The 24,986-nt window shown below is 48.4% G+C and overlaps 1 protein-coding gene across 2 annotated transcripts in view; it reads left to right on the forward strand.

Moving 5' to 3' along the window:
* MANBA (mannosidase beta) overlaps positions 1 to 24,986 on the forward strand; it is a 124,381-nt gene that overhangs the window by 25,913 nt on the left and 73,482 nt on the right. For both annotated transcript variants that reach the window (XM_075350655.1, XM_075350663.1), the window contains exon 3: positions 20,443 to 20,548. In XM_075350655.1, coding sequence (XP_075206770.1) covers positions 20,443 to 20,548 — 106 coding nt within the window. The remainder of the gene's footprint in view (positions 1 to 20,442; positions 20,549 to 24,986) is intronic.

The raw sequence follows: 24,986 nt of genomic DNA on the forward strand, positions 1-24,986 counted from the left end.
TACGCCTCATCCGACTCGGACGATAGTTAGTCTGACCGAGGTTCTGTGACCTTTAGTAGTCACGATTCTCAAGACTCTGACTCTGATTCAGATGTCCTTTCTGAGTCTAGGCATATAGAAGACACACTAATTTCGGCTGTCAATCACTCTGTCGAACTCTGATCAGCCTCCTGACTTGACTTCTCAGTCGGCAATCAAGCGTGTTTTTCGGCAAATTTATATCTAAACGGTGGGATCACCCTGATAGAAGGTTTAGTAAAAAAACCCTTCTCTTCATTCGCTTATCCCTTTCCCTCTGAAATGGTTAAGCCCTGGTCAGTACCCCCCCGTTATGGATCCGCCAGTATCCAGACTGGCTAAACACACGGTCATGTCTGTTTCAGACAACGCGTCTCAAGGACTCGTCCGACCACGCAGTTGATGCTGCGGTCAAATCTATTTTCCAGGCTTCGGGCTCCTCTTTTCGCCCCCTGTTTGCCTTAACATGGGTCGCGAGAGCTATGGGTGTGTGGAGTTAGAACCTACGTAGGATGCTTCGCTCTTGTAATATTCCCTCGGTGGCTTTTGAGATCCTTGATTTGTTCTCTCTAGCCTCTAATTATTTTCTTCACGGCTCCCTAAATGCAGCTAGTTTGTCAGCCCTATCGGCGGCCAATGCTGTTTTTGCCCGCAGAGTCCTTTGGCTAAAAATATGGAATGCAGACAGTGCCTCCAAGAAATCCCTGTCCACACTCCCCTTCCATGGCCTGCGTCTGTTTGGAGAATCCCTGGACAAAATCATATCTGAGACGACGGGTGGTAAAAGTACCATTCTACCACAAAAGCGGCCTGTATCCAGGAATTTTAAAAAATCTCCTTGGCGCAGGCAGTCCTTTCGGCCTGCCCCCCAAAAAGCCATCAGCCCAAGGATCGTCCCAACGCTCAGATCGAGTATCCGGTCCCTCAAGGTGCTCTTCTTGGCGTTCCCACTCCAAGCAACCTAAACCCAAAGGACCTCGCTCTGTACAGACCCCCTCAGCATGACGCCAGGTATCCCTCAGATCAGACTCCTGTTGGAGGGCGGCTTCTGCTTTTTCGGGATATCTTGCTAGACCACACTCACGATGCTTGGGTTCGAGAAATCGTCACCTCAGGTTACAAGATCTATTTCCATTCCCTGCTGGTCAACAGCTTTCTGCGTTCTCGTCTTCCAAAGTCCAAAACGCAAAACCAGGCCTTATTTCAGGCCATAACATTTGCTTTCTGTAAAGAGGCTATCATTCTAGTGCCCCTAGAATAGTGCGGGAAAGGTTTCTATTAAAACCTTTTTGTCGTTCCCAAAAAGATGGCTCTGTCCGCCCTATCTTAGACCTCAAACAGCTGAACAAATTCGTACGGATTCGAACTTTCCGAATGGAATCATTGAGAGCAGTGCTAGCTGCCTTGGAACCTGGAGAATTCTTAGCTTCCATAGACATTCAAGATGATGAGACACATATGGGAATGTGTAAATCAGCAACGATTCCTTCGCTTTGCCGTAGGTCACCGTCATTTCCAATTCAGGGCCCTCCCCTTTCGGCTGGCCACTGCGTTTCGGGTCTTCACAAAGGTCATGGCGGCCGTCATGTCCATTTTACACCCCAGAGGCATCCTGGTCGTTCCCTATTTGGACGACTTTCTTGTCAAAGGTAGCTCTCTTCAAGTTTGCTCAGAAAGCGTGCAGATTTGCCTAGACACGCTGTCAAGGCTAGGGTGGCTTATCAACTTCAACAAGTCATCCTTCATTCCTCATCAGCGCATCACCTTTTTCGGTATGCTGATAGACACGGCTCAGTCCCGGGTTTTTCTTCCAGAGGACAAGAAGGACAAGAGGTCTTCCCTGATCCGGGCTGGAAGGAGAGTGTTAGGCAAGATGGTGGCGGTCATAGAAGCCGTGTCCTTTGCCCAATTCCATCTGCGCCCTCTACAACTGGATCTTCTATCCTCCTGGGACAAGAATCCAGCTTCCCTAGACCGGTCAGTCCGCCTATCTCGGTCTGCGTTCAGCTCCCTCGTCTGGTGGACTCAAGCCTCATCCCTATCTCAAGGGAAGTCCTTCCGCCCGGTCCACTGGCAAGTAGTCACGACGGATGCCAGCCTGATAGGCTGGGGTGCCGGTTTTTCTCCACCACACTATTCACGAACGCTGGTCTCCTTCCGAGCGCTCCCTACACATCAATGTTGTGGAGATCAGAGCCATATTTTTGGCCCTTCAGAATTTTCAACCCTTGCTATTGGGCCTCCCTGTTCGGATCCAGTCAGACAATGCCACGGCCATGGCTTACATCAACCGTCAGGGAGGTACTCGCAGCAGGGCAGCGATGAAAGAAGTATCCAGGATTCTTCTTTGGGCAGAGATGCACATTCCCATTATTTCAGCTGTCCATATTCCGGGGGTAGACAACTGGGCCGCAGACTTTCTTAGCAGGCAAGGGCTAGCGGCAGGGAATGGTCCCTCCACGACAAAGTGTTCCATCAGATCACTCTTCGTTGGGGACTCCCAGATGTGGACCTCATGGCTTCTCGGATGAACGCCAAAATACATCCCTTTATATCCCGGTCGAGAGACCCGCTAGCGCTCGGCTCCGACGCTCTAGTCTTTCCGTGGGCGCAGTTCCGCCTACCCTACATCTTTCCTCCGTTTCCTCTCATTCCGAGAGTAATCAAGAAAATCAAAGCGGAGGGAATCCCGGTGATCCTCGTGGCCCCGGACTGGCCCAGGAGAGCCTGGTACCCGGAGCTTCTCCAACTGCTCGGCGACACTCCCTGGCGTCTTCCCGACCGGCCGGATCTTCTGTCACAAGGTCCAATATTCCACCAGAATACAGCACAGCTGCATTTGACACCGTGGCGCTTGCATCCTTGATTCTAGCAAAATCAGTTCTTTCTTCTAAGGTAGTTCATACCATGCTTATTTTTCCAGAAGCGGCTGGCTTTTCACCCTCAGGTCCGTACCTTAGATCCCTGGGATCTGAATCTGGTTCTCGGAGCTCTTCAGCTTCCTCCCTTCGAATCTCTGAGAGAAATCTCTCTTCAACGACTGTCTTGGAAAGTTGCCTTTTTAGTCGCCATTACCTCTATCAGTCGAGTGTCCGAACTGGCAGCCCTTTCCTGTCGCTCACATTACCTGATTTTCCATCATGATAAGGTGGTCCTTCGGCCTTCCCCCGCTTTTCTCCTGAAGGTCGTATCTTCTTTCCACTTAAACGAGGACATCGTGTTGCCGTCAGTGGACCGGGACCGGGCAGAATCTTTTGAAAAAGCCCTTCACACTGTAGATCTTGTGAGGGCTCTGCGGATCTACATCTCCAGAACAGCGCCGTTGCGCAAGTCCGATGCCCTCTTCGTCCTCTCACAAGGACACAAAAAGGGCAATCCGGCTTCTAAATCCACGATTTCTCGATGGATTAGGACTGCCATCTGTGAGGCTTACAAAACACGAGGTGTTGTTCCGCCTCAATCTGTGCGGGCCCACTCTACGCGAGCAGTGGGTGCTTCCTGGGCTATCCGCCATCAGGCTTCGGCAGCCCAACTTTGCAAGGCCGCTACCTGGTCCAGTGTGCACACGTTTACAAAAGTCTACGGAGTGCATACGCATGCTTCCGCAGATGCTGCTCTTGGAAGACAAGTCCTTCAGGCGGCAGTGGCCCATTTATAAGTGGCCACTGGTCGGTTTTTTGACAGTGTTTTGATATATGTTCACTGCAGTTGCAGTCGTTAGTCAGCTCTTAGTCTGATGTTATACACTGTTAATAGTTCAGTTCCCACCCAGGGACTGCTTTGGGACGTCCCACTGTCTGTGTCCCCCAATGAAAAGGCGAAAAAGGAAATTACATTTTTGTGTACTCACCGTCTTCCTTGGAGCCTTTCATTGGGGGACACAGCTCCCACCCTTGTGGTTTTGGTTGTCCTTCTACTGCTTTTACACCAAACTGAGCTAGTTTCGTGCCTAGCTAGGGTATATGCTGCGGGGGGAGGAGTTAACACTTTTGCAAATCTAGTGTCACGCCTTCCTGGAGACATCATAATACCCACTGTCTGTGTCCCCCAATGAAAGGCTCCAAGGAAGACATTCTACGGTGAGTACACAAAAATGTCTATATATATATATATAATATATATATATATATATATATATATATATATATATATATATATATATATATATATATATATATATTATATTAGAAGGTGGCCCGATTCTAACGCATCGGGTAGTCTAGAATGTGTATGTTTGCTAGCAGATTGAATAATCTATATATATAATTGCCCTCCACCAGCATCAGCCTCTCTCCTTCCAGCCTCCCCCAGCATCAGCCTCCCTCTCCCAGCCTTCCCCAGGATCAGCCTCTCTCCTCCCAGCCTCCGTCCTCCCAGCCTTCCCCAGCATCAGCTTTCCCCTCCCAGCCTCCCTCAGCATCAGCCTTCCCCAGCATCAGCCTCTCTCGTCCCAGCCTCAGCCTCTCTCCTTCCAGCCTCCCCCAGCATCAGCCTCTCTCCTTCCAGCCTCCCTCAGCATCAGCCTCCCCTTCCCAGCCTTCCCGAGGATCAGCCTCTCTCCTCCCAGCCTCCTTCCTCCCAGCCTCCCCCTCCCAGCCTCCCTCAGCATCAGCCTTCCCCTCCCAGTCTCCCCCAGCATCAGCCTCCCCAAGCATCAGCCTCCACCAGCATCAGCCTCTTTCCTTCCAGCCTCCCCCAGCATCAGCCTCCCCAAGCATCAGCCTCCACCAGCATCAGCCTCCCTCGTCCCAGCCTCCCTCAGCATCAGCCTCCCCCTCCCAGCCTCCCCCAGCATCAGCCTCTCTCCTCCCAGCATCAGCCTCTCTCCTCCCAGCATCAGCCTCTCTCATCCCAGCATCAGCCTCTCTCCTCCCAGCATCAGCCTCTCCTCTCTGTTCCCAGCATCAGCCTCTCTCCTCCCAGCCTTCCCCAGCATCAGCCTCTGTCCTCCCAGCCTCCCCCAGCATCAGCCTCTCTTCTTCCAGACTCCCCCAGCATCAGGCTCCCTCTCCCAGCCTTCCCCAGGATCAGCCTCTCTCCTCCCAGCCTCAGCCTCCGCCAGCATCAGCCTCTCTCCTTCCAACCTTCCCCCAGCATCAGCCTCCCTCTCCCAGCCTTCCCCAGGATCAGCCTCTCTCCTCCCAGCCTCCGTCCTCCCAGCCTTCCCCAGCATCAGCTTTCCCCTCCCAGCCTCCCTCAGCATCAGCCTTCCCCAGCATCAGCCTCTCTCCTCCCAGCCTCAGCCTCTCTCCTTCCAGCCTCTCCCAGCATCAGCCTCTCCTTCCAGCCTCCCTCAGCATCAGCCTCCGTTTCCCAGCCTTCCCCAGGATCAGCCTCTCTCCTCCCAGCCTCCTTCCTCCCAGCCTCCTTTAGCATCAGCCTTCCCCTCCCAGTCTCCCCCAGCATCAGCCTCCCCCTCCCAGCCTTCCCCAAGATCAGCCTCTCTGCTCCCAGCCTCCTCCAGCACGCCGTGCTCCTCTGCCGACACTCACACACCCGATCGCATCCACTCACACACACCCGATCGCATCCACTAACACACCCGATCGCATCCACTCACACACACCCGATCGCATCCACTCACACACACCCGATCGCATCCACTCACACACACCCGATCGCATCCACTCACACACACCCGATCGCATCCACTCACACACACCCGATCGCATCCACTCACACACACAGACACTGACGATATCGCACATACGCGCTCATACTCACAACATCCGGAGATGCCACATGCTTCTGGCCATGTGATCCTCCGGCAGGTCCTGAAAGCTCACAGCACAGTATCGCGGCCGAGAAGCAAGCGATATCCCAGGATGTTGTGAGTGTGATGAGTGAGTGTGATGAGTGAGTGTGATGAGTGAGTGTGATGAGTGAGTGTGATGAGTGAGTGTGATGAGTGAGTGTGATGAGTGAGTGTGATGAGTGAGTGTGTGTGTGTGTGAGTGTGTACTCACCTGTGGCTCCGTGTCAGTTGGGGGAATGCGTGCGGGGCCAGAGCGAGCGTGCATTGCGTGAGGGGGGCGGGGCCTGCAGAGAGCCGGGGCGAGAGGCCAATCCGTGTGGGGGGGCGGGGCCATGGCGAACCCAGCGGCCAATCAGCTTTGTGTCACCGTAAGGACATGTCAACGTGACACAATGTCACCGTGACACAATTTTGGAGCATGACAGACAGACAGAATAAGGCAATTATATATATATATATATATATATATATATATATATATATATATATATATATATATATAATATGTGTATATATGTATATTGTAACTGATGCTATGAGGTAACAATATTTTATTTGTGATTTAAATATGGGTGCCCGGACGTATTTTTCCTGTCTTAAGTAACTGAAATTGCTGAATTAGTCTCCTCCAACAATCTCTGGTTTTGGCTGGGGTCAAGAAGTAGCCTTGTTTCCATGTCTTTAAAAAAAAAAAAAAAAAAAATGTATTGCCCACATTGGGAGCATATACATTATAGATGGAAATGACACCACCAGGCGTAGATAAGGTTAGCTGTACAAGCCTACCTTCACTGTCTGATTGATTAATGAAGTTTTGAGCAAACCTTTTACTGATTAAAATTAAAACTCCCGTTTTTCAGACAAGAGGGTGAATCATTGATGTGCCCCATCTATAGTTTACACACCCGGAAGAAGTCTGTCTCTGGGAGGTGAGCTGCTTATAAGATGGCTATGTTAGGTTTTAGGCGTTTTAAATGTCTGAGGACTTTCATACGTTTTTGTGGGGATTTTAGGTCTTTAACATTACAAGACACAATTATAATACTGAAGCTTCAAAAAGATAAATTTAGGTAGTAAGTAAATAGGGGCTACCTGTGAATTCTCACAATCTGGCTGTAGAGTTTGAATACTAAGCATAAAAAAAAACTTATCAATGCATATCAATCATCTATAACAAATGGTGAACATTAAATTAAAAAAATAAACATTCTAATGAGATGAACATTCTTGTTCCATCATTAGGAAATACATGGTTATGAACTCCACTTCTTCAATGTGAGAGAACCTTCGCAGCACTCGCTTCCATGAAATAAAATAATCTTTTCTTGCAGCATATTAAAATTCACCCTGCAATGTAGGCCAACGACAGGAGTTGGGGGGGGGGGGGACAAAGTGCATGACAAGTGCAGATTCACACCAGGCGACGGACCATTTCACGCAACTGCGCTTCTACAGGTCGACCAGTGCCGACAACTGTTCAGCTTGTTTATCTTGTCTATCTTGCAGCCTTTTTTATGTGGTATTGAGAGTACTGTAGATTGGAATTACTCCCTAAGATCACAGTCATAATTCACTGTGATCTCGGCCGCCGTAGAAAGGTGTTTCCTTTCCTCCTGTTTTAGAAAAGCTTGATGGTTCGATGAGAGGGTTGGCTTCTTCATTGTCGTCAGTAAGAAGATTTTGTTTGCCCATTTATATTACTGGGCTCCATTCTGGGAACATTACCTGAGTCCTGAGGGGTAACACTGCATATGAGGGCAGTGAGAGACAAACTACCAGCAATTATCTTGTATATGAAAGAAAGTCCAGAAGTTACAGTGTGTTAGTTTGCCAGCTGCAGGAGAGAATCCACAATTGATATAATTAACATGGTTGCTGCCTGACCTGGAAGTATCGGTCTCAGGATGATTTAACAAGAGCAGATCAATCCAAGCCAGAGATTAGTTGTAGTACTTCAGGTTGCGTTTAGGGATGGCATATATACCATGAAAGGTCTGAGCAGATTTCAGAATATATGAGACTGTAATAACTGTTTTGGCCACTAGGTGGCAGCAGAGTTATATACTGGAATTATAGTGTGCCTTTTACTTAAGATATTTGAATACTGGGGTGCTCCTGGAGTATAGAGACATATATATCAAATTATAGAGGGAGAGGTCCACATTTCAATCTGCGTGGCAAGCTAGCGTTTATAGATTGTATTATATGTCCCCTGTAACTGTGAAGCTGGAGTAGTCTCTTCCCTCACTGCACGCTCCCACCAGAAAATGACTGGCAGGTGGACAACGCTGCAGCCAGAACCTCTGACCCTCTTAGGCTACTTTCACACTTGCGTTGAACGGTATCCGTTGCATTGCGTTGTGTAACGGATGCAACGGATGTGTTGCATATAGTGACACAACGGATGCAACGGATGCTGCAAAACAACGCAATTCGTTTAGATTTTTTTTTTTTTTTTTTTCCCGGTTTTACCAGCGGCAGACTATAGTGAACGATCAGCTGATCGTTCCCTGCAGCCGGCCGCTGGGTGATCAGCTGATTGCTCCCAGTAGCCGGCCGCCGGGTGATCAGCTGATCGCTCCCGGCCGCCGGGTGATCAGCTGATCGCTCCCGGCTGCCGGGTGATCAGCTGATCGCTCCCTGCAGCCGGCTGCCGGGTGATCAGCTGATCGCTCCCGGCCGCCGGGTGATCAGCTGATCGCTCCCGGCCGCCGGGTGATCAGCTGATCGCTCCCTGCAGCCGGCCGCCGGGTGATCAGCTGATCGCTCCCTGCAGCCGGCCGCCGGGTGATCAGCTGATCGCTCCCTGCAGCCGACCGCCGGGTGATCAGCTGATCGCTCCCTGCAGCCGGCCGCCGGGTGATCAGCTGATCGCTCCCTGCAGCCGGCCGCCGGGTGATCAGCTGATCGCTCCCTGCAGCCGGCCGCCGGGTGATCAGCTGATCGCTCCCTGCAGCCGGCCGCCGGGTGATCAGCTGATCGCTCCCTGCAGCCGACCGCCGGGTGATCAGCTGATCGCTCCCTGCAGCCGACCGCCGGGTGATCAGCTGATCGCTCCCTGCAGCCGGCCGCCGGGTGATCAGCTGATCGCTGTCACTTGCCGGCGCCCGGGCATGCCGGCGGGCGGGCGCTCAGCTGAGCGCTGTGACTTGCCGGCGGCCGGGCATGCTGGTGGCCGGTCATTCAGCTGAGCGCTGTCGCTTGCCGACGGCCGGGCGCTCAGCTGAACGTTCGGCCACCGCGAGCCAAAATAAAGTTTGATTTTAAAAAAAAAAAAAAAAAAAAAAAAAAAAAAAAAAAGAGCATGCGCAGTGAAATCCAGAGGATTCCGCTGCTCAAAATAACGTTACATGCTGCGTTCCTCCCGCTGGGCGGAAGCAACGGAGCGTCGCCCAGCGGAAGCAACGCAGCTCCTTTTGGTACAATCCGTCAACCATACAAGTCTATGGGAAACAGCGGAATCCGTTAACGGATTCCGCTGTTTCCCAAAAGGGCGGATTGTAACGGAAGGAAAATAACGCAAGTGTGAAAGTACCCTTAATGGTTCACTCCTCGACCACAAGGTTAGGAAACCTTCCGCAGCTGGATGGCGCGCAAGAAGGAGAAAAGCACCGCCTATCAGTGGTCCTCGGTCATCCAGGGCGGCGCGTGTTCCTACACGTCTGATCTCCTCTCCTTTTATACCCCCTCACCGCGATGACAAATAGGGAGCGCTTCAGTGATGACACTGGGTAAGGCAGATGTGGGGCCCTTACTTCAGTTCTTTGTAGTGCCGATCGGATATCGGATGCCAATCATGCAGTGACGCACCCAGGATAGTGGCCACCAACACAGTTTCACAGAGTCAAAGGCCACAACAAGGGTATCCCCCCTCCAGCACCATCAGGAGACCCACACTACCTTTCAGTTTTTCTCCTTGTGAGTTCCCAGCCATGGGTGAGCAGTAGGATGCGGCGGCAGTATCAGGCCTGTTAGATTAAAGGACAGGTCCCCACTCTGTGCATCCAAGTAGACCTCAGGCCAGGGAGCAGTGTGGTTAGCTCAGGGCCAGAGAGACCAGACCAAATATAGGTGTTGATGGATCCCCCAGAGGCACCAGCACCAAGTTGATATCTTATACTGTAATGGTGAAAGTAGCCCTGAATCCATTAGACGGTGATAAGATCTCTTGTGACAGGAGCTCCCCTCTGCTTCTGGTGCCTCTGATGCCCATTTTGAATCCTTATGTCCATTTTTTTACTGGCAGCACGGATGAAATGCAGACAGCACACAGATGACATCCATGTGACACTTACTGGAAAAAACATATGACACTGAAATTAATGTTTGAGTTAAAGGTGTGCAAAAATAGATGGATAGAGAGAGAGAGATGATATTTATTGATGTTAACAAAATAAATAACTGAAAAAGATGACGTGGGATCCCCCCATTTTTGATAATCAGCAAAGGTAAAGCAGACAGAAGCAGGCTAATATTACCATGCCAAAAAATAGCAGCTCACATCCTCCCCAGAAGTGTTTCATCACATAAGATGCGCCAATTCTGGTGCTTCGCCTCAGCTCTTCCCAATTGCCCTGTTGCGGTGGCAGTTAAGGTAATGTTTTTTGTGATTGTTGTCAGCTATGTAATATTAGCTGGCATCCAGCCATGTTAGTAATGAAGAAGTGTCCACATCATCCCCCCAAAAAAGACAAGCGCACACATAAAAATAATTAATTTATTTCTGAAAACACTACCCCAAACCTTTTTCATTCACCACTTTGTTTAAAACAAAAAAAAAAAAATCCCAGCTGTTTTGACATAGTCTAGAGCACAAAGTGAGCAGGAATGTCTGAAGACTGATGTCCTCACTCGCAAGACCCGGCGTCTCTGAAGAGTGGTGACATCAGTAACGTTACCGCTGTTCATGGTCACCCAATTTCTACATCACTCCGGGTGACTGTATGGTACGCTGAGCTGTGTGAGACCCGGCGACTGAACGATTCGGGGCGTGTTAATTCAAATTAGTTTTTATCTCTTTTTTTTTTTTTTTTTTTTTGGTGGGGGGGGGGGAATTGGGTTAGTAATGGGGGAGTGTGAGACACCTCTCCATTACTCACCTCTGGGCTGGATGCCTCTGAGACTGTAAAGTGGACATCAACCCCAAAAACCATTTTCCCCCGATTGCCAATGCACCAGAGCAATCGGGAAGAGCCAGGGCGAAGTGCCAGAATTGGTACACCTGATGTGATGTTTCACTGCTGGGCTGGCTATGGGCTTGTATTTTTAGGCTTGGAAGAGCCAATGACCATGGATATTCCCAGCTTGGTAATACCAGCCCATAGCTGTCTGCTTTACCTATGCTGGCTATCAATACCAGTTTTATTGGGTTTTGTTTTTTTTTTTTTTTTTCAATTTAATTATTTATTTGGGAAATAGCTGTAAAATCTGTATAGCTATCTATCTTTGCACATCTTCAACACACGCCAAAAAAATTAATTCCGGTGTCCTGTATTTTTCCCACATGGACGGCACACGTACCGGAGACATACACATACATACACACGGATGGTCAAAACGGAACCTACCATACATGTGTTTTGTTTGTGGTTTTTTTTTTTTTCTTTTTTTAATAGATTTGTGCAAGGGGCCTAACTGACGGCATTTCTTACGCCAGAAAAAAAATTCAGTCCGTGACTGGAGTAACCTTTCTGATGTGGCACATGTCACGGAGCTAAATCCGTGACAATACCTTAAAGGGGTATTCAAATACCTCCAATTAGAAATGTGATACAGTTCTCCTGATACAGCTATGGGTCTTACCTAATGTGCAGGGCATTGCAGCTTAGGTATTCATGGTTATGACCACGAGCAGCTAACTTACTGTCCCTATATAAGTGGATGGAACCATGGATACCTATGCTTCAATGTCCTGCACAGGAGGTAAGAGACATGGTTATATCAGGAGAAGTATTTGCTAATATTATTATTACACTCACTACAGATTGGGATAGCTTCTTGGACATGAGAATAACACTTTACAGGGAATCTGACCACAGGTTTTTGCCATGTGATCTGAAGGCAGCATGCTGTAAGGGTTAAAACATAGAATTCAAAGATGTATCTCTTGTCAAAGTCTGTTTAATTTTCCTGTGGTGTTTGTGTAAGCAGCAGGACTTATCATTGCTCAGTCGACAAAGTCACACGCACAGCAGGCCTATACGCCCCCTGCCCTCTGATTGGTACCTCACTGTTAATGTATAATAATAATAATAATGTTTGTTTATGTAGCGCCAACATATTCCGCAGTACTTTACAATCAGGTGGGAGCTTGTACAGACAAAAACAAGACAAAATAGCACATAATTCAACAGCTACAGTAGGAATGAGGGCCCTGCTCGAAAGCTTTCAATCTATGGGTATTGAAAGCCTGATGTGGGAGTGACAGCTCTCAGCTGTGCTGCATTGCTAAATCTAAAAATTCTGTTTGTGCCAGAACCGCTGCACCTAGTAATCTAAATGATACATTATTGGATTCAGAATCTCTTTTCCTACATCATGCTTTTTGCAGATGAGGTAGCAAAAACCTGCTGACAGCTTTTAGTGCATCTTGCCGACAGCTCATTTCCTGTTCTTGGGCAATGTCCTGTCGGCAACGAAGATTTATTGTGCTGCATATCCATTTAGATTACCAAAGAGCATTTACACAGGCAATGATCGGACACAGTGTATATGTTACAGGCAATGTATGAAAACCCGGCATTCTATAGAGTACCTAGGCAATGTATACAATTCCTGTTGTTTTCAGGCAAGGTATGAAATATCTGCGTTATTCTATACTTTTCCTAGGCATTACATATAATGTCTAGGTATTATAAAGAATGACAAGAACTGCTCAGGCAAAGTCTGATATAAGGCCCAGATTGGAAGAAGGGAATTTTGTACTTACCGTAAATTCCTTTTCTTCTAGCTCTTATTGGGAGACCCAGACAATTGGGTGTATAGCTACTGCCTCCGGAGGTCACACAAAGTATTACACTAAAAAGTGTAAGGCCCCTCCCCTTCTGGCTATACACCCCCCGTGGGATCACGGGCTTACTCAGTTTTAGTGCCAAAGCAAGAAGGAGGAAAGCCAATAACTGGTTTAAACAAATTCACTCCGAATAACATCGGAGAACTGCAAACCGTTCAACATGAATAACATGTGTACCCGCAACAAACCAAGAATCCCGAAGGACAACAGGGCGGGTGCTGGGTCTCCCAATAAGAGCTAGAAGAAAAGGAATTTACGGTAAGTACAAAATTCCCTTCTTCTTCAGCGCTCTATTGGGAGACCCAGACAATTGGGACGTTCAAAAGCTGTCCCTGGGTGGGTAAATAAATACCTCTTGATAGGGCTGCAAGACAGCGCTCCCCTACGGGGAGGCCACTGCCGCCTGCAGTACTCTTCTACCTAGGCCGGCATCCGCCGAAGCATAGGTATGCACCTGATAATGTTTGGTGAAAATGTGCAGACTCGACCAGGTAGCTGCCTGGCACACCTGTTGAGCCGTAGCCTGGTGGCGTAATGCCCAGGACACACCCACGGCTCTGGTTGAATGGGCCTTCAGCCCTGATGGAACCGGAAGCTCAGCAGAACGGTAGGCTTCAAGAATTGGTTCTTTGAGCCATCGAGCCATGTTGGCTTTAGAAGCCTGCAATCCCTTGCGCGTACCAGCGACAAGGACAAACAGTGCATCAGATCGGCGCATAGGCGCCGTGCGGGAAAAGTAGATTCTGAGTCCTCTGACCAGATCTAACAAATGTAAACCCGTTTCAAACCGGTGAGTCGGATGAGGACAAAATGAAGGTAATGATATATCCTGATTAAGCTGAAACGCGGATACTACCTTAGGGAGAAACTCCTGAATGGAGCGCAACACTACCTAGTCCTGGTGAAACACCAGGAAGGGAGCCTGATATGACAGAGCTGCCAGCTCATACACTCGCCGAAGAAACGTGATCGCCCTAGAAAAGCCACTTTCTGTGACAGGCGAGAAGGGGAAACTCCCATCAGAGGCTCGAAAGGCGGCTTCTGGAGAGCAACGAGTACCTCGTTCAGATCCCATGGATCTAACGGCCGCTCGTACGGGGGCACAATATGACACTCCCTGTAGCAACGTGCGCACCTTAGGAAGACGTGCTAGACGCTTCTGAAACAACACGGATAGTGCCGAGACTTGCCCTTAAAGGGAGCCGAGCGACCAACCGTTTTCCCGACCAGAGTGCAGGAGGGCAGGCAAAGTAGGCAAAGCCGATGGCCAGGGATACACTCCCTGAGCAAAACACCAAGATAAGAATATCTTCCACGAGTTGTGGAATATCTTGGCAAACCGCGGCTGGCGAGCCCGTCTCATTGTGACCCTGACGTAATGCTCACAGTCGACTGACGGTGAGATGCCACAGATCTCGGTACCACAACCTCCTCGGCCAGTCTGGGGCGACGAGAATAGTGCGGCAGCAATCGGAAGCTGGAACTGCGACCAATCTTGAGCCAAGGCGCCTGTCGCCAGAGCTCCCGCCATCAAAATCGAGACCTTGTAGTTGCCGAGACGCCATGATGTCGACGTCCGTCCTCATCCCGCGGCTACCGATTTCTTGAAGCCAAACGGGAGCAGGTCCCATTCCCCTGCGTCCACGTCCTCGCGACTGAGGAAGACTTGCTTCCTAGTGTTGTACGTCCGGAATGTGTACGCCACCGCTGTGGATAGTCCGACTGAATTCGGTTCTGATTGCATTCCAGCCACTGCAGGAAAGCTTGCAGTGCAAGATACACTGCCCAGAGCTCTAGACCACTGAGTTGAAGAGTGGACTCCTCTGAAGACGGTCTTTGACCGTCTGTGAAAGGGGGACGTTACTGTGTAGGAACATCGACTTCCTTTCCCTTAGCGAAGAATCTTCTAATGATGCGGACGCAGATGAAACTGCGTGCAAAGGCTCGCCTCTGGATGAGGCGCCTCCTTGAAGGAGAGACTGCACCCTCGTCTGTAGTGAACGCTGTTTGTCCAGCGGAATTCACTATCACTGAGAGAGTGTGAAAACTCTATGCCAAGATATGCCAGCGATTGGGTTCAACTTAGAAGAAGTCAAAGACCTCCCCGAAACTCTGGGAAGGGTCCAGCGCCATGTTCAGGTTGTGTTGGCATGCTTCTAAAAGAGAGTGCCTTGACAAGTAGATTGTCCAAGAAAGGGATCACAGAGTGACCGTAAGAGCGCGGGACTGCTCCCACTGCTGCCATGAACTTGGTGAAAAACCCGTGGGGCTGTCGCCAGCCGAAGGGTAGGGCTACAAAACGAAAAATGCCCGTAGCCAACGCCGGTGCCTTGGAGCAATCGGCACGTGGAGATAAGCATCCTAATGTCTATGGATGTTAGGAAAAACTCTTTGAGACAGTGAGGCAATGACGGAGCGGAGTGATTCCCTCCGGAACCGCCTGGTTGTCACGTGCTTGTTAAGCAGTTTAAATTCCAGAACGGGACGGAAGGAGCCGTCCTATCTTGGCACCACGACCAGGTCGAAGCAAAAGGCGTAACTGGTTCCTGAAGAGGAACAGGGATTACCACTCGTCCTGCCTGCAGAAGAGCCTCGGCTCGGTCGGAGAGGTAGTTTGAGACAAACTGACTCTCTCTCACCGGCCTTTGACCTGTGGTAGGTAAATGTCGCTAAAGCGCGGGAGTCTGCTCCCCGCGGTTGCGGAGTGAGAAGGCTGAAAATTATGAGAAAAAAACGCTTTGGTAGCGATTCCTCCGGCTGCCTTCCCCAGGCGTACTTGAGCCTGCTAGGAATCTATGCCCTTCTGGGCCTTTTGAGTCGTTTTGGACAGTTGAATGAATTCATTCAACCCTTACCAACAGACTATCACTAGATAAAGGCAACCTGGTTAAGCACTTTGTTGGAAGAAGCATCTGATCCAATCTGTTAACCACTAGGCTCTGCGTAAAAAATACGGAGATGGCCGATGCCACCGCCGTCCGGCTCGTAGAGTCTCGGACAGCCTTAACAGCATGGTTCGCCATGCGGCGATTGCGAGATTACAGACGCTGCTGAGACCGAGATGTACCGGTGACAGCGTCCCTCTGCGCAACACTATCTGAAATAGCTTGGAGTGCCTTCACGGCTGCGACTGCCGGAGCAACCGACCTGCCGATAGCTTCATAGACAGATTGCGGCCAGAACCTATCTATCTGTCAATGGCATTTTGACGTGAAGCCCCATCCACCACTACAACTATAGATCCAGCTGCAAGCCTGGAGATCGGGAGATCCACATTTGGACCTGGGCTAGCGCTTGTCCAATCAGGGAGGAGAGTGTCTCATTAATACGGTCGGAGAACGCTTATCGTGAAAAGCGTTGCGTTTCTGGACTGCATCTCTAGGATCAGAGGGCCAGACGAGTACGCAATTGCTTGCGATATTAGAAAAGAGATCTCCCCTGCTGTGAAGCTGACTCTTTCACTGATGGAGTCGAGGGCTATTCCCAGCGAGCCTGCTTAGGCCCTCTTGAACTGACGTCCGTGTCGGAGCCTGCCCCCTGGGACGCGTGAAAACCACCCTGGAGCCTTGAGCTGCTCCTCAAATCATGGTGGCCAGGGGCATTGCAACTATATTGCCCAAGGTCTGCGTGGGCTGCCAGACTGTAAGATGTCAGCCATAGTCACAGCCAATATAACAGCGGAAAGAAACTGCCAATTTCGTCCCTGTCTCTGGACAGGAAGCACAGGTGGTTCTTTTAACCACATATAGCCGAAAACCCCGGTCAAGCAATTGCCCGCACTGGGGTCCTAGACTCGTATTACATGCAGTACAAGCAACATATAAAGTCCTCATTGGCCTTTTCTTTTTCTGCTGTTGTTGTCTAGCTATCTAAGTGCATAGCCTAGGATAGCGACCGTACAGTAAATAATCATACAAGCATGAAGTACAAATAAACACTTCAGCTCATGTAGTACACGCAGCATTGAAAACTTGTGGCTTGGCACATTAGCTCTTCTGCTGCTGTTGTCTATTTATCCAGGAGCTTGAGACAAGGATAGCGACATACAGTGAATGTATAGCATTCAAGCACGAAGTACAAGTAAACACTTCAGCACCTGTAGTACCCGCAGCATTGAAAACTTGTGGCTTGGCACATTAGCTCTTCTGCTGCTATTGTCTATATATCTAGGAGTATGAGACAAGGATAGCGACATACAGTGAATGTATCGCATACAAGCCTGAAGTACAAGTAAACACTTCAGCACATATAGTACACGCAGCATTGAAACTTGTGGCTTAGCACATTAGGCCTTCTGCTGCTATTGTCTATATATCTAGGAGTATGAGACAAGGATAGCGACATACAGTGAATGTATCGCATACAAACATGACAGTAAACACTGCCAGCACATGCAAATGCAGCAGCCTTGCACGCTGGTGCCTTGGCACCACTGCTCTACTGCTGCTGTTGTCTAGTTAACTAGGAGCATGAGGCAAGGATAGCGACATACAGGAAATGTATAGCAGACAAGCATGACAGAAAAACACTGCAGTACAAGCAAATCAAGCAGCATTGAGAGCCTGTGCCTTGGCAGCCTTGCCTTACTGCCAAGAAAAACGACATATAGTGCATGTATAGCATGACAATAAACCCAATTGCAGCACCTGCAAACGAAGCGGCAATGAAAGCTTGTGCCTTGGCACTTTGCTGTTGCCAAATCTGCCAACAAACACTGCAGACTAATCATTGAACACTTGTCTAGCCATCTAGGAGAGTATGCCCAGAATAGCGACAGTACAGTGCTGCATCGCATATCCGCACACAGTTCAAAAGCCCACTTCAGTATTAGTGGGACCAGTACTGCCTATCGCCCGCCCAGCGCGAGTATGAGGTCGCTCAAAAACCTGTGCCTGGTTCCGTTCTCCCAGAGTGGAAACCATAATGGCTGCCGGCTTCTCTTCCACGTCCTGTGCAGAGGGGCGGGCCGTGGGCGAGCCCCAGCCAAGAGCGGGAACCCGGCATCTCACTGTGTTCAGTGAGAGGGGGCTGGAGAATGCAAAGCAGACTCCAGCTCCCTGCGCTGAGATCTGTACAGCGTCCCGCCCCTCCTCTGACTGGCAGGGCTGGGGGCGGGAACGAAGCGGTGCCAGGCCTCAGAAGCCGGGGACTAAAGTTACAGGCGCCCCCGCCGTAAAAGCGCGGTCGGCGCCAAGTCCCCGGCGCACTACAAGTCACATCAGCGCCGCCGCCGTATGAGCGATCGGCGCAAGTTCCTAAACATGACCCGTCGCTCAGCCATGGCTGCAGCAACATAAGCCCATCACTAATGTCCCCGGCGCACTATAACGCCCAGCAAGCCCGGAGCGTGCTGTGCTTGCCGGAGACACCGAGTACCTGACCGATGCAGGGCCTTGTCCCTGATAGTACTCGTGCTCCACATCCATCAGGTTCTTCTGGGTCTGTGGATGGAGCCCGGCCTCAGGGCTTGGAGGCCGACAGATCCCACTTCCACAGGGCCCTCCAAGGGGATGTGGAAGGAAAACAGCATGTGGGGCTCCGGCCTCTGTACCAGCAATAGGTACCTCAACCTTGCAACACCATCTGGTGAGAAGGGAGCATGCTGGGGACACTATATGTGTCCTCTTTTCTTCCATCCGAGATAGTCAGCAGCTACTGCTGACTATACAATGTGGAGCTATGCGTGGATGTATGACCTCCTTCGCACACAAAGCTAAAACTGGGTAAGCCCGTGATCCCACGGGGGGTGTATAGCCAGAAGGGGAGGGGCCTTACACTTTTTAGTGTAATACTTTGTGTGACCTCCGGAGGCAGTAGCTATACACCCAATTGTCTGGGTCTCCCAATAGAGCGCTGAAGAAAAGTCTTTAGTAACAAACAGTCAAAAAACTAATGAAAGAAGAAATCCTAAATGAACAGGATATCTTTACTGGGAAAAACACAAAGAAACAGAAGTGTCATTCTTGACTATTAGGCTATGTGTCCATGGGGAAAGTGTCCTGTGGATATATCCGCAGGAGCTCCCAGAAAACCGCAGCACAATTTTGTCTGTTTACATGCTGCGGTTTTATTGTGGAATGTCCTGCGGATATGCTGCGGTCATTCTGCATTGAGGATACAGTACCATGGCTTGGGCACTGATTCTTCAATGCAGAACAAGTGCTGGAGTGATCGGGGAGTTCATACTTACCTCCATCACGCAGCACTTCACTTTCTTGCCATGTGTGTGTCTGCACCTTGCAGGAGAAGGTGGGCAGGCCTGAACTAGGTTTGGATGTCACATGACCAGAGCTTGTGCAGGCCCCGCCCACCACCTGATCCTGGCTCCACCGTGCTCCTCTGCACCAGAGGAAGTGTCTCCAGTGTCTTCTATCAAGGCAGGTAAGTATAGGATCGCGCGGAAAAATCCGCAGGAATAATTGATATGGTGCAGATTTTTCCACAGGGAAATCCGCAATATTTGCGCTGTGGAAAAAAATACAGCATGGGCACAGCACTCCCCAAATGCCTTAGAAATGGCTGGGGACTCTCTGACATGCGGATTTTTGAGAAATCCGTGGCATTTTTTTCAAAAACATTGCGCAAATTCCGCAAATTTTCCGCAGCATGGGCATATAGCCTTAGTCTTTAGTAACAAACAGTCAAAAACCTGAAAGAAGAAATGCAAAATGAACAACAGGATATCTTTGCTGGGGAAAAAAAAGCAATCCGAAGTGTCATTCCTGACTATTTGTTGCAGCATAGGAGGCTAGAATGGCATTTTAATGCTAAGGTCAACTGAGCCAGTTTCACAGATCTGCTGCTGCTGCCTGCTCTGTCCACCTACTTTTGGACGGACCACCCCTGTAGTATTCTACACTCCGCCCGTTTGTCATTTAGGTATTCTATAGAATGACTAGGAAATGTATGAACATCTGATGTATTTCATACTTTGACGACCCACTTCTGGTATTGTATACATTGCCTATTTTTACACATTGCCGGTAACCTATATAAACACTCGTTCAACTGATCGTTAGCCTCTGTGAATGGACCTTTTAGACTTCAGTACCCCAGCACCCCTCAGTCTTCTGTGCCCCCCCCCCCCAACCCGGTTACACATCTGTTGACCATGACAGCCAATCGTTCACTCTGTGTTGACATTTCACCCATGCTGATGATGATAATAATCTTTATTTCTATAGCGCCAACATATTCCGCATGCTTTACAATTCAGTAGGATCATATACAAACAAGTAACAGTTATAGAAAATACAATATTTAGAGGAAAAATATCACCATGGTGAGCAGCCATGTGGCACTGTTGGCATTATCGATTAAATTAGTGTAACCTCTTTGCCTCTCGCTCTTTCAGTGAAAATTATTAGAGGGAGGCAGAGCTTTGGAGGAGACCTGATCTGAGGTCCGTTTATGACTCTTCAAATCTTCTAACTTATGTTAACATAACCGGATTCAAAATATATCACTGTTATATATTCCTCTTTAGGGTCTTTAGCTTGGCTTAGAATATCACACAGGATTTCTGCTACCATACGGCATACCAGAGGTCTATTTTATGACTAGATAAAACTACAGTATGGGTGCCACTTTAAGTGTCGTTGTAAGCTTGTACATGATTCTTGTTTTTCTCTAACTTTATGAAATTCATTTTTTCTAGACATTGGCAGAAAGTCAACTTGGTTTGTGATGGGATTGACACCATTTCTACCATTATTCTCAACACTGTTACTATTGCAAAAACTCAGAACATGTTCAGTAGATATGTGAGTAGAGCGATCACGTACTTTTATTTCCTGATGCATTGGATGACAGCGATATAAGATAATAGGGATTTTAAATAAGTGTTAATCTGTTATTTGGATAATTGGGCCATAAGGATTTGGTGAGTTTTTATCTCAGTGTTTGTTTCACTCCTGGTTTTGGCTACAATCAGGAGAAAAGTATAATAGAAACCCGGACACCAGTTACACCAGTTTTGTATTTATCACCCACTCCTGGTTTTGGCTATAAATACTGAGGTAAAAAATCTCACCAAATAATCAACGAATGCACGTGGCCTTCTATTTCATTAGAATAATACAGTATGAATGTCTAGATGGTGGCTAATGGCCAAGTACAAAATCTGATGTATGTTGGCCAATGTAGAGTCTAAAGGCCCAGTCACACTAAACAACTTACCAGCGATCCCAACAACAATACAACCTGATAGGGATCGCTGGTAAGTTGCTAGGAGGTCGCTGGTGAGATGTTACACTAAGCGATGCTCCAGCGATCCCACCAGCAACCTGACCTGGCAGGGATCGCTGGAGCGTCGCTACACGTGGAAGCATGCTGCGCTTGGTAACTAAGGTAAATATCGGGTAACCAACCCTTGGTTACCAGCGCACACCGCTTAGCGCTGGCTCCCTGCACACCTAGGCACAGTACACATTGGGTTAATTACCCGATGTGTACTCTGCTACGTGTGCAGGCAGCAGGGAGCCAGCTTCTGCGGACGCTGGTAACCACGGTAAACATCGGGTAACCAAGAAGCCCTTCCCTTGGTTACCTGATATTTACCTTCGTTACCAGCGTCCGCCGCTCTCACACTGCCAGTGCCGGCTCCCTGTTCCCTGCACTCCTAGACACAGTACACATCGGGTTAATTACCCGATGTGTACTACAGCTACGTGTGCAGGGAGCAGGGAGCCGGCACTGACAGCGTGAGAGCGGCGGACGCTGGTAACGAAGGTAAATATCGGATAACCAAGGAAAGGGCTTCTTGGTTACCCGATATTTATATTGGTTACCAGCGTCCGCAGAAGCCGGCTCCCTACTGCCTGCACATTTAGTTGTTGCTCTGTCGCTGTCACACACAGTGATGTGTGCTTCACAGCGGGAGAGCAACAACTAAAAAATGGTCCAGGACATTCAGAAACAACCAACGACCTCACAGCAGGGACCAGGTTGTTGCTGGATGTCACACACAGCAACATCGCTAACAAGTTGTGCCTCAGCAGCGATGTTGCTTAGTGTGACTGTACCTTAACCTCTCTTGAAAAGGTGATAGTAAATCTAATTTACATTGTTATTGTTTGTGTGATTTAGATTTTTTTACAATCATTAACTTCTTAACAACCTCAAATAAGCCTTTTAATGAGTCATTTAGAAGTCAACCCACTTTGCACCCCACGATTGCGGGTGCTGATAATTGCTGTCGCAATGACAGGCTGTGTCGTCAAACTGACAGGTCTCATGCATTGCAGTAAATGAACACTCACATCATGAGATCAGTGATCAAACAGAAATATTCATGTCCTGCTGTGAAATGTTATTAATTATTTTGTGTGGAATGACTATCTGGTATGAAAATAAGCATTTAAACTTTAAAAATTGCTAGGTTTTTTTTCTACATTTTCATCAAATTTCAGATATTTTCACAAAAAAAATAAAACCTCTAAACCTAAAGTTACTGGTTACGTAAATTACAATATATCACCAAAAAAAACCCCCAAAAAAGCTATTTCAGAACCACTGATATGTAGAAACATTTCAGTATTAGTACATAAAATAATACCGCTCAGATTTGATTTGAAAAAAGGAAGTCTATCACCAGGTTTTTGCAATGTAAGCTGAGGACAGAATTCTGTGAGGGTTAAAAAAGAAAAACATCTTTTTCTCTTATCTGTGTGTCAGCTATTGTTTACTCATACTAAAGGGTTTATTGCTCTGTGATTAACATTGGTGTGACTTGGTGCATCATGCAGACCAGTCAGACATACCCCCTGCTGTGATTGACACCTCACAATGAATGCACAATCTTTATTGAGAGCCTGGTGTGAGCAGGGTCAGCTTCCAGCTCTGCCAGACCCAATTCTGAGATGAGGGCTGCACTCTGTAATCTAATATATAAAGGTGTGTGTGTATGTGTGTGTATGTATGTATGTATGTCCGGGATTGGCATCTGCACCGTCGCAGCTACAGCCACAAAATTTTGCACACTCACACTTCTGGACCCCGAGAGCGTCATAGGCTATGTTTTGAGGGGACATTTAAACCCCGCTCTTTACAGTTATTCACCAAAAAACCTGCCTCCATTAAAGCAAATGGAGCTGGGAGCCACAGTGCAGCCAGAACTTCAGAAGAATGCGCAGCCACGCCCTTATATGGAATGTTGGCGTGTCACAATGCAGCCAGGGAAAGAGACAGACACAGACAGGGTAAGAAACAGACGCAAAGAGACAGACTGACAGGGAAAGAGAGAGACAGGGAAACAGACACAGGGAAACAGACAGACACAGGGAAACAGACAGACAGACACAGGGAAACAGACAGACAGACACAGGGAAACAGACAGACAGACACAGGGAAACAGACAGACAGACACAGGGAAACAGACAGACAGACACAGGGAAACAGACAGACAGACACAGGGAAACAGACAGACAGACACAGGGAAACAGACAGACAGACACAGGGAAACAGACAGACAGACACAGGGAAACAGACAGACAGACACAGGGAAACAGACAGACAGACACAGGGAAACAGACAGACAGACACAGGGAAACAGACAGACAGACACAGGGAAACAGACAGACAGACACAGGGAAACAGACAGACAGACACAGGGAAACAGACAGACAGACACAGGGAAACAGACAGACAGACACAGGGAAACAGACAGACAGACACAGGGAAACAGACAGACAGACACAGGGAAACAGACAGACAGACACAGGGAAACAGACAGACAGACACAGGGAAACAGACAGACAGACACAGGGAAACAGACAGACAGACACAGGGAAACAGACAGACAGACACAGGGAAACAGACAGACAGACACAGGGAAACAGACGGAAAATGGGAGAGAAACAGATAGATATATACAGAGGGGGAGACAGACGGAAAATGGGAGAGAAACAGATAGATATATACTGAGGGGGAGACAGACGGAAAATGGGAGAGAAACAGATAGATATATACTGAAGGGGAGACAGACGGAAAATGGGAGAGAAACAGATAGATATATACTGAAGGGGAGACAGACGGAAAATGGGAGAGAAACAGAGAGACAGTTACTATCCCGGGCAGCGCCGGGTGCTATGTTGTGAGGCGAAGTTTTAACCCCGCGCGTTCCAATTTACCAATCAATTTTGCCCCTATCTACATAATGGGGAAAAAGTGAAACGAAAAGTGTTGGGGGCAAATTGACAGCTGCCAGTATATACCGTACAGTTGCTAATGTGGGGCCCCGAAATGGGATACTCGCCACACTCAGGGATATGAACACACACACAAAATGCGCCACACACTACCATGTACTTGAACACATATACCACCCTCAGCACACATCTCACCACACATACACCAACCTTGCCACATAATCGCCCTAAAACACACCTATTTGTTTTGTGTTTGTTTTTTGTGTGCAGAATACATTTTTGTTAATACATTCTATTTTGTTAACAGCAGTTATTAACCCGGGCGAAGCCGGGTAGTATAGCTAGTCTAAGATAAACATGATTAGTTTCAAAATCTCTCTGCCTACAACATGCTGCTCTCAGATGAAGTAGCAAAAACCTGGTGACAGATTCTCTTTAAAGCGAAAGAATTGTCTCCATCGCTAAGGGGTTAAGATAAGCTCTCTGCCATCACATCCAGTGCCTGTAGACTTTTGTCTCAAGTCCGCATACGACCAGTAAAGCTCATGCCCTTATGGAGCTGTCTTGTGCTCAGTATTGCACAAACAATAGCAGAGCCCTTCCAAAAAGTGTCCCTCCTCCTTGGTCAGACTTGGACATTTATTCCCCTCCAGTGGCTGTACACAGCCCGGACTGTAACCAGGATTTGCAATTTCTGGGGATCCTTCCTTTTGGATGTCTTTCCTATCTCCTTTATGACCAATTTCTGACAAGGATCAAGTGGGTTTTTTGCCTGTCGCAACTGTGTTTGAAAGCAAATACAGTACAGTATATCATTTTTGTTGGCTGTTCATAAAGTCACATCCTTTGCGAAAAGAGGTTGGAGCATAGAATACAGCCTGAGGAGGAATTTCATGTGCAAAAATCAAGTAGCTACTAACGTTTCTGTAATGAACATGGAGGGGGAAGCTCTTTGCTGCTTCACAATCTTAATCGGAAGGGAAATGGGGAAACCCTGATCTTACCCTCCCCCAGCAATTTCATGACTTGCCTTTATAATACGTTTGTCCTTATT

The sequence above is a fragment of the Anomaloglossus baeobatrachus genome, chromosome 1, assembly GCF_048569485.1.
Source record: "Anomaloglossus baeobatrachus isolate aAnoBae1 chromosome 1, aAnoBae1.hap1, whole genome shotgun sequence".
NCBI classification, from domain to species: domain Eukaryota; kingdom Metazoa; phylum Chordata; class Amphibia; order Anura; family Aromobatidae; genus Anomaloglossus; species Anomaloglossus baeobatrachus.